Source organism: Salvelinus alpinus, chromosome 25 (genome assembly GCF_045679555.1).
Source record: "Salvelinus alpinus chromosome 25, SLU_Salpinus.1, whole genome shotgun sequence".
Classification (NCBI taxonomy): domain Eukaryota; kingdom Metazoa; phylum Chordata; class Actinopteri; order Salmoniformes; family Salmonidae; genus Salvelinus; species Salvelinus alpinus.
In genome coordinates this window covers 3,699,088-3,719,579 of record NC_092110.1, presented here as the reverse complement: position 1 = coordinate 3,719,579, position 20,492 = coordinate 3,699,088, and the positions used below count along the sequence as shown (strand labels likewise).

The 20,492-nt window shown below is 41.6% G+C and overlaps 2 protein-coding genes across 8 annotated transcripts in view; both read right to left on the bottom strand.

The window, feature by feature from the left end:
- Positions 1–14,132, bottom strand: part of LOC139553227 (SAM and SH3 domain-containing protein 1-like) — an 80,182-nt gene extending 66,050 nt beyond the window's left edge. For 3 of the 5 annotated variants that reach the window (XM_071365332.1, XM_071365333.1, XM_071365330.1), the window contains exon 1: positions 12,865–14,132. In XM_071365332.1, coding sequence (XP_071221433.1) covers positions 12,865–13,392 — 528 coding nt within the window. In that variant the 5' untranslated portion in view covers positions 13,393–14,132. The remainder of the gene's footprint in view (positions 1–12,864) is intronic. The other 2 variants (XM_071365331.1, XM_071365336.1) reach the window with 2 other exon arrangements.
- A 2,399-nt stretch (positions 14,133–16,531) lies between these two features.
- LOC139553226 (syntaxin-binding protein 5-like) overlaps positions 16,532–20,492 on the bottom strand; it is a 43,482-nt gene continuing 39,521 nt past the window's right edge. For all 3 annotated transcript variants that reach the window (XM_071365321.1, XM_071365325.1, XM_071365328.1), the window contains one exon: positions 16,532–19,455. In XM_071365321.1, coding sequence (XP_071221422.1) covers positions 19,414–19,455 — 42 coding nt within the window. In that variant the 3' untranslated portion in view covers positions 16,532–19,413. The remainder of the gene's footprint in view (positions 19,456–20,492) is intronic.

The window sequence follows — 20,492 nt, the reverse complement described above, 5'->3', positions numbered from 1 at the left end:
TTCTCATGAGGGAGCGAAATTCGAAGATATCTTTAAGATATCTTAGGTAACGGAATGAAAAGACACAAGGAAATATTTTCTTATACTTACAGAAGGCAAATAATTTTTGCACACCTAAATATAAAATATTGATATTAGTTGATAAGGGTCTTTACTTCAATATTATAGTGTTTTGATGCATTTCTAAACAGCTGTGGGAAGGACAGTGGCACGGATTCCCCGTTTAACATTTTTTAGTTGTTGTGAAAGATACTTGAAACTCCATAATTGGAGTTGCACTTCCCTGTTAGCCTTTGGGATATAGATGGTACCATAGCACTACTCCCAGCATCTCTAACACAGATTCACATCTACTGGCCCCAATTGGCTCAGCCTGTACCCTAGAAGCTCTTTGAGAGGGGTCATCTTATATACAGTCTCTGTGAGGCGAGAGGTAACATACAGTACTCATTCATTATTCAGCCAGTATCCAAAACTACCAGATACAGCTGGGTAGAGAATGGAGATGTGTAAAAGATGGGATGGAAGGGTCAATACTGTATGAATGTATGTTGATGGGATGGAAGGGTTTATACTGTATGAAGGTATGTTGATGGGATGGAAGGGTGTATACTGTATGAAGGTATGTTGATGGGATGGAAGGGTGTATACTGTATGAAGGTATGTTGATGGGATGGAAGGGTTAATACTGTATGAATGTTGTGGGGGTGGGATGTATGGGTTAGTAGAGTATGGCTATGTGTTGTGGGAGAGATGGAAGGGATTATACACTTAAGCCTGGTTCACACCGCATGCCGTAATGCTCAAATCAGTTGTGTTTCTCATATCCGTTTTGGACTGCCCAAACAGCATGTTACAAGTGACGATATCGGATGTGTGTGTTCAAACAGTCATTTGCTGACACGGCTACACTAGTTGTCATAGTAACACTGGGTGTGTGCTCTCGCTCAGAAGTTACGTAGCAAGCATGCTATGGTGATAATTTTTTTATTTTATTTTTTATTTAACCTTTATTTAACCAGGTAGGCAAATTGAGAACACGTTCTCATTTACAATTGCGACCTGGCCAAGATAAAGCAAAGCAGTTCGACACATACAACAACACATAGTTACACATGGAGTAAAACAAACATATAGTCAATGATACAGTGAAAAAAAATAAGTCTATATACAATGTGAGCAAGTGAGGTGAGATAAGGGAGGTGAAGGCAAACAAATATATGTATAAATAAATAAAAATATAAAAAGGCCATGGTGGCGAAGTAAATACAACACAGCAAGTAAAATAAAAACTAAAAAACACTGGAATGGTTGGTTTGCAGTGGAAGAAAGCGCAAAGTAGAGACAGAAATAATGGGGTGCAAAGGAGCAAAATAAATAAATAAATACAGTAGGTAAAGAGGTAGTTGTTTGGGCTAAATTATAGATGGGCTATGTACAGGTGCAGTAATCTATGAGCTGCTCTGACAGCTGGTGCTTAAAGCTAGTGAGGGAGATAAGTGTTTCCAGTTTCAGAGATTTTTGTAGTTCGTTCCAGTCATTGGCAGCAGAGAACTGGAAGGAGAGGCGGCCAAAGGAAGAATTGGTTTTGGGGGTGACCAGAGAGATATACCTGCTGGAGCGCGTGCTACAGGTAGGTGTTGCTATGGTGACCAGCGAGCTGAGATAAGGGGGGACTTTACCTAGCAGGGTCTTGTAGATGACCTGGAACCAGTGGGTTTGGCGACGAGTATGAAGCGAGGGCCAGCCAACGAGAGTGTACAGGTCGCAGCGGTGGGTAGTATATGGGGCTTTGGTGACAAAACGGATGGCACTGTGATAGACTGCATCCAATTTATTGAGTAGGGTTTTGGAGGCTATTTTGTAAATGACATCACCGAAGTCGAGGATTGGTAGGATGGTCAGTTTTACAAGGGTATGTTTGGCAGCATGATGCTTTGTTGCGGAATAGGAAGCCAATTCTAGATTTAACTTTGGATTGGAGATGTTTGATGTGAGTCTGGAAGGAGAGTTTACAGTCTAACCAGACACCTAGGTATTTGTAGTTGTCCACATATTCTAAGTCAGAGCCGTCCAGAGTAGTGATGTTGGACAGGCGGGCAGGTGCAGGCAGCGATCGGTTGAAGAGCATGCATTTAGTTTTACTTGTATTTAAGAGCAATTGGAGGCCACGGAAGGAGAGTTGTATGGAATTGAAGCTCGCCTGGAGGGTTGTTAACACAGTGTCAAAAGAAGGGCCAGAAGTATACAGAATAGTGTCGTCTGCGTAGAGGTGGATCAGAGAATCACCAGCAGCAAGAGCGACATCATTGATGTATACAGAGAAGAGAGTCGGTCCAAGAATTGAACCCTGTGGCACCCCCATGGAGACTGCCAGAGGCCCGGACAACAGACCCTCCGATTTGACACACTGAACTCGATAATGCCTGCCATGGACGTTCCCTAGTTGCTGTGAATGTTCAAAATCATAGTGTAAGAACACTTTGAAAGCCTCAAAAGGATAAGATGATCCAACTTTTAAAACAAATCATTTTTGGCTAGCCATTGCCTTCAAAATGCTTCTCAATCCATTCACAGTGCATATGCCAATCTTCTGTAGTGCCATCAAATGCATACATTTTCCCAATGTATCCAGCCATTACTCGATTTCCTTGTCTACTCGTTGTGGCCGTGACGTTCATTGCTAGCGAGTTTACCTCTTGCTCGGATCCGTTCGCTCGCCTCCTCGGAAGACAACCTCCGTCGACAAGTTCACTTTGTGACCTTGTCCTCTCTCGGGAGATGAAGCATCCACTCTGCTCATTAGTAGAGTACTTTTAGATATTTTTTTAAAATCTCGTAACCACTTTTGTTTGTTTAACTTTTACTACATCAAATAAACAAGCAGGACACTGGAGTACACTTTCAATACATTTAGTGAAAGTCAAGCTTGAGAGATAAAATTATAATGAAATAAGAGTGATCAATCAATGTCTATGCATAGCATAGGAACTATGTTACTCTATGCAACGTACTACAGAGTACATTATAATACAGTGGCAAGAAAAAGTATGTGAACCCTTTGGAAACACCTGGATTTCTACATAAATTGGTCATAAGATTTGATCTTCATGTAAATCACAACAATAGACAGCCTGCTTAATCTAGTAACACACAAAGCAATTATACGTTTGTCTTTATTGAACACACCATGTAAACATTCACAGTGCCGGGTGGGAAAAGTATGTGAACCCTTGGATTTAATAACTGGTTGACCGTCCTTTGGCAGCAATAACCTCAACCAAACGTTTTCTGTAGTTTGCCGATCAGACCTGCACAACGGTCAGGAGGAATTTTGGACCATTCCTCTTTAAAAAACTGTTTCAGTTCCACAATATGCTTGGGATGTCTGGTGTGAACCGCTCTTTTGAGGTCATGCCACAGCATCTCAAATTGGGTTGAGGTCAGGGCCACTCCAGAAGGCACATTTTCTTCTGTTCAAGCCCTTCTGTTGTTGATTTACTTCTGTCTTTTGGGTTGTTGTCCTGTTGCATCACCTAACTTCTGTTGAGCTTCAATTGGAGAACAGACAGCATTACATTCTCCTGCAAAATGCCTTGATAATCTTGAGAATTCATTTTTCCGTCGGTGATAGCATGCTGTCCAGGCCCTGAGGCAGCAATGGAGCCCCAAACCATGATGCTCCCTCCACCATCGTTTACAGTTGGGATGAGGTTTTGATGTTGGTGTGCTGTGCCTTTTTTCTTCACACAGTGTTGTGTGTTCCTTCCAAACAACTCAACTTTAGGTTTAATCTGTCCACAGAATATTTTGCCAGTAGCGCTGCGGAACATCCAGGTGCTCTTTTGCGAACTTCAGACGTGCAGCAATGTTTGTTTTGGACAGCAGTGGCTTCTTCCATGAACACCATTCTTGTTTAGTATTTTACGCATCATCGACTCGTCAACAGAGATGTTAGCATCTTCCAGAGATTTATGTAAGTCTTTAGCTGACACTCTAGGATTCTTCTTAACCTCATTGAGCATTCTGTGCTGTGCTCTTGCAGTCATCTTTGCAGGACAGCCACTCCTAGGGAGAGTAGCAACAGTGTTGAACTTCCTCAATTTGTCTTCCCGTGGACTGATGAACATCAAGGCTTTTAGAGATACTTTTGTAACCCTTTCCAGCTTTATGAAAGTCAACAATTCTTAATCTTGGGTCTTCTGAGATCTCTTTTATTTGAGGCATGGTTCACATCAGGCAATGCTTCATGTGAAAAGCAAACTCACATTTTGTAAGTGTTTTTTTATATTGCAGAACAGCTCTAACTAAGATCTCCATTCTCATCTGGTTAGCCGACTCCTGACTCCAATTAGCTTTTGGAGAAGTAATTAGCCTAGGGGTTCACATACTTTTTCCAACCTACACTGTGAATGTTTAAATTATGTATTCAATATAGACAAGAAAAATACAATAATTTGTGTGTTATTAGTTTAAGCACCCTGTCTATTGTTGTGAATTAGAGGAAGATCAGATCATTGTTTGACCAATTTATGCAGAAATCCAGGTAATTCCAAAGGGTTCACATACTTTTTCTTCCAACTGTATACACATAGGCGCCTTAGCACTGGAGGAAACAGAGCAGCTACACTCCAATTTTCCTACCAGAAAATGATAATCCATTGGGTAATTTGTAATTTTCAATGATTAATGTTTTGAGCTAGTCTGTATTACAAAAAATATATACAGTACCAGTCAAAAGTAGACACCTAATTATTCAAGGGTTATTTACTATTTTCTACATTGTAGAATAATAGAAGACAAACTATAAAATAACATATGGAATCGTGTAGTAACCAAAAAAATGTGTTAAACAAATCAAATATATTTTTATATATTTGAGATTCTTCAAAGTAGCCACCCTTTGCCCTGATGACAGTTTTGCACACTCCTGGCATTTTCTCAACCAGCTTCATGAGGTAGTCACCTGGAATGCATTTCAATTAACAGGTGTGCCTTGTTTAAAGTTAATTTGTGGAATTTCTTTCCTTCTTAATGCATTTGAGCCAATCAGTTGTGTTGTAACAAGGTTGGGTTGGTATACAGATGTTGGTCTTTTACCAAATAGGGCCAAGTCCATATTATGGCAAGAACAGCTCAAATAAACGACAGTCCATCATTACTTTAAGGCAGTTACTTTAAGGCAGGTATTCCCAAACAGGGACGCCAAATAATAATGTGATTCACACTTTTTTTCTTAACATTTTCAAACTGTAAATTTATATTTTCCAATGGGGCTATATGATGTTTTTTCTCCACTGAATGATCTGAATCTACACTGCTCAAAAAAATAAAGGGAAAACTTAAACAACACAATGTAACTCCAAGTCAATCACACTTCTGTGAAATCAAACTGTCCACTTAGGAAGCAACACTTGATGACAATAAATTTCACATGCTGTTGTGCCAATGGAATAGACAACAGGTGGAAATTATAGGCAATTAGCAAGACACCCCCAATAAAGGAGTGGTTCTGCAGGTGGTGACCACAGACCACTTCTCAGTTCCTATGCTTCCTGGCTGATGCTTTGGTCACTTTTGAATGCTGGCGGTGCTTTCACTCTAGTGGTAGCATGAGACGGAGTCTACAACCCACACAAGTGGCTCAGGTAGTGCAGCTCATCCAGGATGGCACATCAATGCGAGCTGTGGCAAGAAGGTTTGCTTTGTCTGTCAGCGTAGTGTACAGAGCATGGAGGCGCTACCAGGAGACAGGCCAGTAAATCAGGAGACGTGGAGGAGGCCGTAGGAGGGCAACAACCCAGCAGCAGGACCGCTACCTCCGCCTTTGTGCAAGGAGGAGAAGGAGCACTGCCAGAGCCCTGCAAAATGACCTCCAGCAGGCCACAAATGTGCATGTGTCTGCTCAAACGGTCAGAAACAGACTCCATGAGGGTGGTATGAGGGCCCGACGTCCACAGGTGGGGGTTGTGCTTATGTAACAGTATAACTTTAGTACCGTCCCCTCGCCCCGACACGGGCGCGAACCAGGGACCCTCTGCACACATCAACAACAGTCACCCACGAAGCGTCGTTACCCATCGCTCCACAAAAGCCACGGCCCTTGCAGAGCAAGGGGAAACCCTACTTCAGGTCTCAGAGCAAGTGACTTAACCGATTGAAATGCTATTAGCGCGTACCCGCTAACTAGCTAGCCATTTCACATCCGTTACACTTACAGTTGTGCTTACATTTTTTGTTACTTCCTACATATACATTCCGGGACTCATCTATCCACTTAAACACCTTCTATTTTCCTTATTCATTATAAAACAAAATGCACTCCAACATTAAACTCCCCCAATAATGTAAAACCTTATAAAATATGCACAGTATAAATGAAAACAAGACTAATGTGTGGAAATGAATGAGTGCAGTCGGCGCTAGAGTAATGGTGCTTGGTCTGCAGTGTGGACTCTAGGCTGCAGTAGAGGCTGTTCGCCTCTGCTCCACTGACTGAAAAAAAAACGTAATTCCCCCTATATTAACTTTAGTTGACTGTTTTGTGTACATTTATTTTTGTTGTACTGTATTTGACTTGTGTTATATTGTATTCGATTTTTTATGTATTTTATGAAATTGTTTATGCAGGGCTCCTTCGTAAGAGAGACACTGGTCTCAACGGTGACTCCCTGATTAAATAAATAAAAAATACTCTAACCCGCCCTGAAAATGTCCAATCTTAAAATCTAGTACAAATTGTTTTTGGGGGAGGGAGAGAAAAACTGTAAGTCAGTTGTGTAACTTAAGCAAGGTCATTGTAGCAGGCTTCAAATGCACTATTACAGCAGTGGCCTGGCTGTGACCCTCCACTATAGAGGGAGAAGTAAGGAGAGCAACATCCCTGGAACCACACTGGGGCTGGCAGCTGGTGGGCAATAGGTTGTAGTCTGGGCCTTGGATACTAGACTATAGAGAGGGAGGTGAAGAGGGTGGCTAGCTATGGCTAGCTCACCTATAAGAGAAGGAGAGGAGGATGTGAAGAGGGGAGGGTCTAGCTCCTTGGGACCAGCCTGGCTATAACCCTCAACTATAGGAGGAGAGGATGTGAAGACAGGGGGATAGCTCTTTGGTACTAAACAGCTGGTGGCCAACAGGTTGCCAACTATGGGTAGACTTAGCAGCCAGCAGGAGCATACAACTAACTGAAAACAAAGACTGCATCTCAAATGGCACCCTATTCCCTAAATTGTTCACTACCGATTCAGAAAAGTGGATTGCAATTAACAAGACTGAGCTAAGTTATATTTAGACAGATAGTAGTCTATTGAACACCTGACTTCCATAGGGCACTGACTATGACCTACATTATATAGTTGACCTGACCTTCAGTGTACTCTAGTTGACAGAAATATGCATTCATGTATTTATCATATACAGTAGGTCTATTTATAGCTGTTAATGTCAGTAAAGGGAGAGTGAAGTACTACTAGGGATACTAAATACCAGTCAGTCACTGTGCAAGGCCATTAAGATCAAGATTTATTGCACTGATGTGTCTGCAGGGTAGTGAGGCAATGTTACAGACTGACCAGGCGACCACTCTAGAGGATTAAAGCAGACATGAACGTACAGTTCTTAAAGTATTTGGGCTTTTAAAACACATACGCTGTAATTCAAAACATCACTTGCAAAGGGAAGGGACCAATGTATGTATGTATCCGTGGACTTAACAGGTGAAAAGTCTTTATTTATACATTTCCTTAACGTTACTGCATTAGAGACCCAGCGGGAAGCTTATTGTGCTGTAGACCCCAAGACCCACTTGGGGTGAAGGCTATTGTATGCGAGAAATTGCCAAGAAACTGAAGATCTCGTACAACGCTGTGTACAGTACTACTCCCTTCACAGAACAGCTCAAACTGTCTCTAACCAGAATAGAAAGAGGAGTGGGAGGCCCCGGTGCACAACTGAGCAAGAGGACAACTACATTAGAGTGTCTAGTTTGAGAAACAGACGCCCCACAAGTCCTCAACTGGCAGCTTCATGAAATAGTACCCGCAAAACACCGGTCTCAACATCAGCAGTGAAGAGGCAATTTCTCACATGGAATAGCCTTAATTTCTCAGAAGAAGACTAGACTGACGAGTTTCAGAATAAAGTTCTTTGTTTCTGGCCATTTGGAGCCTGTAATCGAACCGACAAATGCTGATGCTCCAGATACTCAACTAGTCTAAAGGAGGCCAGTTTTATTGCTTCTTTAAAATCGGAACAACCATTTTCAGCTGTGCTAACATAATTGCAAAAGGGTTTTCTAATGATCAATTAGCCTTTTAAAATGATAAACTTGGATTAGCTAACAACGTGCCATTGGAACACAGGAGTGAAGGTTGCTGATAATACGTCTCTGAAGATATTCCATTAAAATCAGCCGTTTCAAGCTACAATAGCCATTTACAACATTAACCATGTCTACACTGTATTTCTGATCAATTTGATGTTATTTTAAATAGACAAAAAAAAAAGGCTTTTCTTTCAAAAACAAGGACATTTCTAAGTGACCCCAGTGTATAGCCTGGGATGGCGCAGGCACTGTATGAAGTTATGGAAATATGGACACCGCCCAACTCTCACATATAGCACAGTATAGCCAAGTAGCCAATTGTTTTAAGAAACGCATGAAAGACAAACAGTCCATTTAATACTGTATTTTTTGCAACAAAGACAGAGACATCTGTCTGTTTCTATAGAGCTTTGTCCGTTTGAGGTCCTATTCAGCTTGGCTTTATCTTGGGCCAGACTGTCCAAAAGAGCCTGCTGGTTCTGCTTGTCCTGCGAGCCTCAAAGGGCAAACCAGGCCAACCCTTCCGGAGCAGCGCTTTACAAGTTATAGAACTCATTCTAATTCTATGGTAGTAGAACTGTTGTTAGCCATTCTGTTCTAAGAATGTGTCAGACTGCTAGTCCAGTGCAGCAGAGGGGTTCTGGGGTAATGTGCCCCATTGTTGTGACAGAGAGGAAGGGGGAATACGTCCCACCAGGAGTCTGGTGGGACAAAACTTACCATATGCTGCCTCACATTAGAATGACAAAAGGCACATTTTTCTACGTGAATTCGAAGAAATCTCATGATGTACTTTGTTGGATCCTTGTAAAACACCAGCCGAAAAACAAAGAAGAAAATCAGTTAAAAACAGACTTAACCAACTAGGCCACATTATATAGTTCTGCTCAAACCTCAACTGTGCGAGCTACATTTCATGACACATGAGTTCTTATTTCTCTAAATCTCGTCTTTGTCAATATAGTAAGAGAGAAATACCGACAGCAGCTAAGTATTCCAGCATAGATTAACTTCGCTGTGAGAAAGTCGAGCCTGAGGCTGCAATTGTATTATATGGACATAGATTACAGCTATACTTTAAATAGCCTCACAATGCTTGTCATTTTCTATAAAGACACAATGTCTATTCCAGGCCCCAGGCAGTAGTTAAGTCGTTAATGAGGGCCTAATTGTATTAAATTGTTCCCCCCCCCCCAGACGCGTTGGTCAAAATTTGTGCACTAGAAAAAGGGAATAGGGTGCCATTTGGAACATAGCCAGGCAGGCAAAAAACTGTAGGGCTCAGTTAGGATTGATCGTGCAGTGCTGCTATGGAACATACATCGAAACAAGGCCAAGGTTTTAGGCAATTACAGCATACAGACCCATTTTTCAATGATCAAATTAGGACAGTGTCCAAATCAGCAGCATTTACTTTATAATGCTGTCAGATCGGCTTGTAATAAGATCCATTCTCACTGTGATAACATCGCTATTACCATGCATAACTATAACACTAATCGCATGTATTATTACTCAGGTAAAACAGTTCTGATTGATCACACAGCCCCTTACATAGAATGATTCTAATTCTACAATTCTAATGATTCTATGGTTCCTCCTCCGGTTGTAGGAAGCATGAATCATTCTAACTGGCCTGTAGCCTATATCTGCATCATCCAACTTAATGGAATTAAACTGCTGACCTGAATGGACTCGGTTCCAAAAAGCTATCAACAGCCCATGGATCAAGCTCTGGCTGTGGTTGTGCTTTTCCAAAACCCAGTTTGACATCGGCAGATATATGAAAGAGCAAACAATGCCAGAGTTAGCGGTTATATCAACAATGTAAATACTGTAGGTCAAAAACAAACATTGTATAGCACACCACTGTTCAATCTAATCAATTAGGGTATCATAATCAAATTCCCACAGATGCTGTGATTATGGCAGACATGGAAAACATATTTTTGCCATAGCCTCTGGTTCCTATCATCTCTGGCTCTTCCATTTCTCCACTATTTTCCTGTTTGCTCCCTTTTAATGTATTGTTATAAAACCCTCTGTGGAAGTGATCAGGTCAACCAATGATTAGTCTAAACTGTCTGTGCTGCTTTGAAACGACTAAAAGGACCAAAAATAACTATATCGAACAAAAATATAAAAACGCAACATGCAACAATTTTACTGAGTTACAGTTCAGTAAATTCATTAGGCCCTAATCTATGGATTTCACATGACTGGGCAGGCACGCAGACATGGGTGAACCTGGGAGGGCATAGGCCCAACCACTTGGGAGCCAGGCCCATCCACTGGGGAGCCAGGCCCAGCCAATCAGGAGGAGTTATTCCCCACAAAAGGGATGTGGAGGTCCTGATCTGGTCACTGCAGTTGTGAGGCCGGTTGGACATACTGCCAAATTCTCTAAAACGACGTTCAGATGGCTTATGGTAGAGAAATTAACATTCAATTCTCTGGCAACAGCTCAGGTGGACATTCCTGCAGTCAGCCTGCCAATTGCGGTATTGTGTTGTGTGACAAAACTGCACATTTTAGAGTGGCCTTTTATTGTCCACAGCACAAAGTGCACCTGTGTAATGATCATACCGTTTAATCCGTTTCTTGATATGCCACACCTGTCTGGTGGATGGATTATCATGGCAAAGGAGAAATTATCACGAACAGGGATGTAAACAAATTTGTGCAAAAGTTGAGAAATAAGCTTTTTGTGCGTATAGAACATTTCTGGGATCTTTCATTTCAGCTCATGAAACCAACACTTAACAATGTTGCATTTATATTTTTGTTCAGTATATTTTCAGTCAGATAAACCTCAATCTGTTTGCCTGTGCTTCCATACAAAAGGTCAGTAGTGAGTCACAAAGTGCCTCTCTGCACTTAGCAGTTTGTAGGCCCTGAATCTTTCATGAACATTATGGGCATGTAGCAGAGAATCGGAGCACAAAAGTACATCGTCTTAAAATGCGTGCAGAGCAGCCATGAGAGCGCTGCACAGTTCTGCATGCGTCGCATCTACTCATGCTATGGATAATAATCAAGTCACTTATCAGTGGCACTGTAGTTTGGAAAGCACTGATGATCCAAGTCGGATTTGGAAGGAGTTTAATTTTACTTGCGTGTGGTGGCGTTATAACATGTTACATAATACAGATTGCAATGTGAAAACTCTGAGCCATAGTAAATAAGTTTAAAAATTTTTTTTTTTAAATCGAATGTAATCTTTTCAGAGAGGAGCTAAAGACAGTAAAAAATAAACCAACAAAGTAGCTGATGCTTTGTGTTCTCTCGACATTCTATAGAATGCTGCCTGAGACTGTAGTCTAAGCATGTCTTCTTAATCTGTTGTGACACAGCTCAGCTCCAATACGACTTTTTGGAGGAGAAGAGACATTTTGGACAGCCGTGCCTGGCTCACCGATCCAGGAAATCACACTCATTGTTATATTTTTTTGCAGTTTTACTTCAGTGCCTTATTGCAAACAGGATGCATGTTTTGAAATATATTTATTCTGAACAGGCTTCCTTTTCACTCTGTCAATTACATTATGATTGTGGAGCAACTACAATGTTGATCCATCCTCAGTTTCCTATCACAGCCATTAAACTCAGTAACTGTTTTAAAGTCACCATTGGCCTCATGGTGAAATCCCTGAGCGGGTTCCTTCCTCTCCGACAACCAAGTTAGGAAGGACTCCTGTATCTTTGTGGTGACTGGGTGTATCGATACACCATTCAAAAAGTAATTAATAACTTCACCGTGCTCAAAGGGATATTCAATGTCTGCTATTTTATTTTTTACCCATCTACCAATAGGTGCCCATGAGTCCATGCTACTTATGTGACTTGTTAAGCACATTTTTACTCCTGAACTTATTTAGGCTTGCCATAACAAAGGGGTTGAATACTTATTGACTTAAGACATTTCAGTTTATCATTTGTAATTAATTTGTATACATTTCAAAAACAATGCTGGGTTATTGTGTGTAGGCCAGTGACAAAAAAAATCTACATGTATTACATTTTAAATTTAGGCTGTAACATCAAAATGTGGAAAAAGTCTGAAGGCATTGTATTTCTCTATGGAGGCAGACTCCTCCACAATGGAAGCCATTAGTTCCACCCACAGTAAAATACTGTTAGGTAACATTGGCAGCTGTCAGAGTCTGAAGGGTATGAGCTTATTACCCCGGCCAGGGCAATAACGTTTTACCGTAGGACTTAAATGAAATGCACTCGGGACAACGGACGGTTGCTTTAGCAGGTGTCGGTCAGACCTATAGGACCAAGATCATTTCTGAGTAAATATATTTTCTAAATATATGCATATTTCAGTCCTCTGACAGCCTGTCACAGACCTCAAACAAGTGAGAGTCATCCTGACTGAAAGAATGAGCAGAATTGATGGTAGACAGCACCATCAAAGAAATTGGCCATACTATTCATCACAGCAAGCCCAGAGGGAAGAGTGTGTAATTGTATGTGACAGTCTCTGAACAAATCCTTATAGTAATCAACATCATGAATGACAAATAGGAGCCTACCTTATAGGTGCATGGCGACTCATTGAGGTTGACGCCATCTTTCACAAGTTTATCCCTGATCAAGACCTTCAGTTTCAGTTTGGGATTGGTCACCAACTCTTTACAATCATCAGTTAAACTTAGATTGTGGTTTGTTGGACAAGGTGATTGTTGGTGACCTCCATTTCCAACTTCCTCCTGATTGGATTCTGTCCATGACCTTGACCACTGGAAATCATTCTCGCCATCTGTGATGAGCGTGGTGCTGGTGCCCAACAAGGGGCTAAGGGGAGAGGGGTTCAGAGGCTCGAGCGTGAAGTAAAGACCGGGAGCTTTTTTCTTGTCCTCCTCTCTTAACTTCTTCACCGCGTTGAGTACTTTTTGTCGGTGGTGTTGCGAGTGTACCCCTATGGCGTCAAGATCGGCGTCCCCAATTTGTTTACAAACTTCCAGATCATCGTATCCATTGTCCACAAACGCCTCCAAGTATTGAGGCAGCTGAATAGTCTGTAGCCACTCGTAGACAAGGCTTGGGCCGGTGCGCATCATTTTTATATCCGATATGATGAGCAATGTATGCCATGCATATGCTGTTAGAAATAGTATTATCTCCAAAACGTAAACTTCAGGGGCGCGCGGTATCCTTGAGACATTACATATGCCGCGGCCGCTATGTCATCGCCATCAGTGGTCCAACGTTCCAGGCTCATGCAAGATGATTCCACTTATGAAAGATCCAAGGAATCAAGTCAACTAGTGTTACAATAATGACCGAGACGTGTGCATTCACGATTCAGAATATAAACATTTTTGCCTAAATGTTTCATAGGCCTACATGTTGTGCAGGTTCCAAAAATCCAACCAAGCAGGTGCATGTGGTTATCAATTAATCCAAGCAGGCGAGAACGAGAAAGCGTGGCATGATATCCAAGCAAAACTCAATGAGTTTCAAAGGACAAATAAAGGAATTGTGCAATAGGTGTACGCCTACACAGGCTGAATTTCAGTCGGTTTCTATTCCTCAACCTTATGTTCGTTTCTTTGCATCAGTTTCCAATGGCAGTCGCGACATAGTTAAACTTCAGGAGGATCCGAGACGGTAACCTAAATGTGAGCTAAAAAGGTTTTCATTTATCACTGCTTCTTATCAACAGATACCAATACATTTGTTGTAGCACATGGCTCAATGCATCCTCTCTCCCGATTGAACTTTCTCTTCGGTCTAGTATGCTTTCGACTCCCAAAGTTCCATTCAATCAAAACGCATTCGCTTTGCGCCTGCCTGTGTTGTTTTATGACCAGTGAGAATTGTCTGTACTCTAGCGGCCCCTGTCCGACACACACCGTTGACTGATTGAATATAAGTAAATCATAGCCTAACAGTATTGTATGTAAGTTGGGATCAATTACACAAAATTAAGGCAATAATTGTCGAGTGAGGTAAATCAGTAGGCTACAAATATATATTTTTTTATAAATTGTACCACGCCTGATTTATGATTCCTTTCAAGAGACGTTTTATCTTCCCTTAAAACACATAACTTTTAATGAGCATACGGGTGCAGGCATTCGCTCCAGCCCTGCTCTGATGACACACCTGATTGAAACCATCAACTTATAATTTGTTTTGATTTACTTGACCCACCAATTATAGCCTTCATGTTATTTAACATTTGATTCCAGCTTGCATAAATATTTGGCATTTATTTTCAATCAGTTAACAGCCACAAAGACAACTTGAGTCAAATGGGTTCGTAGGATTAGTTTTCCATTTATTTTTCAATTACACAATAATACACTACATGGCCAAATGTGTGTGGCTCATCAAACATCTCATTCCAAAATAATGGGCATTAATATAGAGTTAGTTCCCCTTTGCTGCTGTAACAGCCTCTACTCTTCTGGGAAGAATTTCCACTATATGTTGAAACTTTGCTGGGGGACTTGCTTCCATTCAGCCACAAGAGCATTAATGAGGTCGGGCAATGATTTTGGGTGAATAGGCCTGGATTGCAGTCGGCGTTCCAAGTCATCCCGAAGGTTTTCGATGGAGTTGAGGTCAGGGCTCTGAGCAGGCCAGTCAAGTTCTTCCACACAGATCTCGACGAACCATTTCTGTATGGACCTCGCTTTGTGCACGGGGGTATTGTCATGTTGAAACAGGAAAGGGTCTTCCCCAAACTATTACCACAATGTTGGAAGCACAGAAACATCTAGAATGTCATTGTATGCTATAGCATTAAGATTTCCCTTCACTGGAACTAAGGGGCTTAACCCGAACCATGATAAACAGCCACAGACCATTAATCCTCCTCCTCCAAACTTTACATTTGGCACTATGCATTGGGGAAGGTAGCGTTCTCCTGGCATCCGCCAAACCCAGATTCGTCTGTCGGACTGCCAGATGTTGGTCGGGTGATTCATAACTCCAGAGAAAGTGTTTCCACTGCTCCAGACTCCAATGGCGGTGAGCTTTACATCGCTCCAGCCGACACTTGGCATTGCGCATGGTGATCTTAGGCTTGTGTGCGGCTGCTTGGCCATGGAAACCCATTTCATGAAGCTACTGACGAACAGTTCTTGTGCTGATGTTTCTTCCGGGGGCAGTTTGGAACTTGGTAGTGAGTGTTGCAACCGAGGACAGATTATTTTTATGAGCTTCAGCATTCGGCGGTCCCGTTCTGTGAGCTTCTGTAGTCTACCACTTTGCGTCTGAGCCGTTGTTGCTCAGACGTTTCCACTTCACAATAACAGCACTTACAGTTGCCAAGGGCATCTCTAGCAGTGCAGAAATTTGACAAACTGACTTGTTGGAAAGGTGGCATCCTATGACGGTGCCACGTTGAAAGTCACAGAGCTCTTCAGTACGGGCCATTCTACTGCCAATGTTTGTCTTTGGAGATTGCATGTCTCGTTGGCTGAAATTTGAAGGGGTGTCCACATACACTACATGGCCAAAAATATCTATATAGCTACATACTTCCTACATCATTTGTGGCAGCAGATGAATTCAGACATCCATGTGAAATTGCAGCTTTATAAAACTGTACAATAAATTGTAACTACACAGCTATTTTATCCCATACGAGTATGGCGGTTGGTTGGTTGAGAAACCTTTTGGCCTCTCCTGGTTGCCGTTTGTGTACAGTATTGTTTCAGTTGCAATAGATCTGTTAGGTAAGAAAAGGGAGTATGGGGAACACAGGAAAACAAAATCATGGATCTCATCAAATAAATATGATTATTGCTATCTGGAATCATTGGGACATCCCTACCCTAAACCCTAACCCCTACCATTTTAAAATGTCAACTTCAAATGGGGTAGGGATGTCCCAAGGATCACAGATATCAAGGAGCAAATAAATATAGTCTTTCACACTCCAGAGGAAAAACAAACATTTACCACACTCAGCTCAACTGATGGATATTTCTGATAAGAAACTTCATGAATTTGTGGTCAATCAAGATAGGTTGCAATAGACCGTAGATCAAATACATGGTTCTTTCAAGTCTGTAAACATTAAAAGTTCATGCATCCTCCTAAGTGCAAGAGAACAAGGACTTCAAATATATTGTGACCTGACTGAATGGCTTTTAGTGGATTAAAATATACTGGGAGCCCATCCAGAGAAATCACCCTCAGACAATCTTCCAAAAACTGGATCTATCGGATTCTGAGATGCACACATTTAATAGATCAACAGAAATGTTTATTTTCATGTTTGAATATTGGGCAATATGTACAACCATTGTTTGAGAAAAATGTGTCGTCTTAAAATGCACCATTCTATTCTTAAATTATATTAAAAGTATTAATATGGAATATTGAAATTAAAATAATATTTTTTCAAATATATAAATCTATTAGAACATCATTAACTGGCAATGAAAACAAATCCGAAAGTGAAGCAAGTCTGTATATTACTTGGAAATGACACGGTTAACGTTTCCATCATGTTTTGGTCCCTCAGAGAAATAAACAAGAAAAAGGAAAAATATAAACAAAACAAACAAGTGGTTCAAGGTACGAAACAGTGCAAAACCACACAACAGCTCTTTACAATATACGTAGCTCGGTAGTACGAGAAATAACACATCCGGACAAATGAAAATCTACTTTTCCTGGGTCTTCTGCACACAGGTACATGATGTAATGTGGCAAGTTACAAGGTTAGGGAGTGACAAGCATGGAGAAGCTGCTCCACCATTTTCCAAACAGTATGGTCTATAGAGTTAACACATCCAGACAGACTGTTGGAGTTTGGACAAACAAGACAACAGTGTATAATTAAGTAACTCTTTGGCGTCAGAAAATAAAATGGCTGCTGACCTGTCTCTGAGTCCCAAATGGCACCCTTTTCCCTATGTAGTGCACTACTTTTGAATAGGGTGCCATTTGGGACAGATCCTGTGTCATTTTCCCCGAACCAACACTATCAGATGTGTCTCCAGTTGTCTTGTCGCACTACTCATTTATTTACAACTTTTGAATGGCACCCTTTTCCCTATGTAGTGCACTACTTTTGAATAGGGTGCCATTTGGGACAGATCCTGTGTCATTTTCCCCGAACCAACACTATCAGATGTGTCTCCAGTTGTCTTGTCGCACTACTCATTTATTTACAACTTTTGGCTGGGGTGAAAACAATCTGTAGTCTTTTATTTGGAAAATCATTTGGAAAATAAAGAACATAAGATAAACGCGTCTACCTCAACTCAAATGGCAGCATCTCCTTGCACGGGGCTAAAAAAAAATCGCGCTGAAAAACACCATTATGGAAAAATATATACTGTAAGTATAAATATGTGCCCATACACATATCTGAATATATGTACGTTCACAAACACAGATATACACATACATAGGTAGAGGTTAGCATATACGCGTCATGATAAGCAAAGGCGGAAGAAAGTTGTCTGTAAGATAGCGGTTGATTCAGAGAATAATGACCAATGAATGTTTGACCACACATCAAGTGGTACTTGGTCACTTCTTCAACTGACGCTACGAATACAAAGACAGCTATCTTATATCTGTATCCTTGGGATGGAACAGACATGCTTTCTTTTCTAAACATGAAAAACAATTTAAAATGAATAAGCCATGAGTGGAATGAATCAAATTGTCAGATTTAGAATCAGTATCTCAAAGGATTGTGAGACGACTCAGAGAGTAATCCAACCTGTATACAGTACTGCAATATCACCACATTGTTTAGTATGCTGAGGAAGAGTTGTAGGCCTTTAGTTTCCCCTAGGTACAGATTTAGGATCAGCTAGAACCCCTCCCCCAATCCTAACCATTAGTGAGGAAAATGCTAAACTGACCCAAGATCAGCATCTAGGTGCAACTTCACCCTATTCCGTTGTACATTACTCTCAACTCTATCTCTCAGCCAATCATGAGTCCAGAACAAAAATACAAAGCTGGCACTGACGTCATTCTATGGCCATACCTCTATTAGTATGATATAACTATATACAGTATCAGCTGCAAAGTGTTTTCAACATACTAATCCTTCCCGTTTTGGTCATATTAATGTCAAGACTTAATTTTGTCTAGTGGGTTCAGTAAGAGCCTGTAATATTTTCACTAGGCACACACAACAGCTGATAACTTACTCTCCATGATAACCAGTTCAACTTTTACCTTTCAGCAAACAAACATGGGAACTGTATAGTATTACTTCCTGCTTCAAAACAAATCTGATTGGAAAACTAACCGTGATAATAACGTATAACCAGGCCTACTGTAAGTAGGAGAAAAGACAAGTTATAATGATGGTGTGATAAGAACTCATGGTAAATAAATTGGTCAATAAACTCATGGTTAATTAAGTGGTTGGATGGGCTCCTGAAAAACAAAAACGGTCTCAAATAATGATGACAAATGAAGACTTGCATGAAAGACACAAATCAGTAGAAAAAAAGGACTTGAGACGAAACACAGAGGGGGTGAATCAATCACTGATTCATCCTTTCATAACCATTGCTATAGATATTGAGACTTCAAGAGCAGAGAGCTGGCTCCACTGACTGTGGTTTCCATGGAGCTTCCTCCACACACAGGAGACTCCCCTTAGAGGTCCATTGCGATTGGTTGACACTGAAGAGCAGGCATCACCTCACCTGGACACTGCACAGGTAATCACAGGCAACCTAACGGTGCTCATTTTGAGTAGAATTATCTTACCTCATGGACAACAAAGCAGCTGAGAACATGACTGATAAAACACAGGAGCAGCCCCATACATTTAGTCTCCTCTCCTCTGGTGTGTTAAAGGAAATGAACATAATCTCTTTCAGATGACATAGAAAGAAACATTCAGAATAATTTTCCTCCTCTGTTCCTTCTAAGTCTGTCAGTCTGTCTGTTAGTCTACTCCTCCTCATTGGTAACCAGGTGACTGAGGTAATGCAGAGTGTTTTATTGTGCTGCTAGGAGGAAGGCATCAGTCTGTTAGATAACACTTCCTCCTGCAGAGAGATGAAGAAGAGGAGGAGCTGCATCTCCTGTAGATGAAGTGGTGCGAGCAGACAACTGAGTCCCACTCTCTCCTCTCGCTGCAATCAGAGCTGATACCACTTCTTATCTTTGTACTTCAGCTTCATCTGAGAGAAAAAGAAGAGGATGAGAGAGTACGAGACTCATAAAATAAAAGGTAAAAAATATATATATATATATATATACTGGTCAAAAAAATAAAGGGAACACTAAAATAACACATCCTAGATCTGAATGAATGAAATATTCTTATTAAATACTTTTTTCTTTACATAGTTGAATGTGCTGACAACAAAATCACACAAATTATCAATGGAAATCAAATTTATCAACCCATGGAGGTCTGGATTTGGAGTCACACTCAAAATTAAAGTGGAAAACCACACTACAGGCTGATCCAACTTTGATGTAATGTCCTTAAAACAAGTCAAAATGAGGCTCAGTAGTGTGTGTGGCCTCCACGTGCCTGTATGATCTCCCTACAACGCCTGGGCATGCTCCTGATGAGGTGGCGGATGGTCTCCTGAGGGATCTCCTCCCAGACCTGGACTAAAGCATCCGCCAACTCCTGGACAGTCTGTGGTGAAAAGTGGCGTTGGTGGATGGAGCGAGACATGATGTCCCAGATGTGCTCAATTGGATTCAGGTCTGGGGAACGGGCGGGCCAGTCCATAGCATCAATGCCTTCCTCTTGCAGGAACTGCTGACACACTCCAGCCACATGAGGTCTAGCATTGTCTTGCATTAGGAGGAACCCAGGGCCAACCGCACCAGCATATGGTCTCACAAGGGGTCTGAGGATCTCATCTCGGTACCTAATGGCAGTCAGGCTACCTCTGGCGAGCACATGGAGGGCTGTGCGGCCCCCCAAAGAAATGCCACCCCACACCATGACTGACCCACCGCCAAACCGGTCATGCTGGAGGATGTTGCAGGCAGCAGAACGTTCTCCACGGCGTCTCCAGACTCTGTCACGTCTGTCACATGTGCTCAGTGTGACCCTGCTTTCATCTGTGAAGAGCACAGGGCGCCAGTGGCGAATTTGCCAATCTTGGTGTTCTCTGGCAAATGCCAAACGTCCTGCATGGCGTTGGGCTGTAAGCACAACCCCCACCTGTGGACGTCGGGCCCTCATACCACCCTC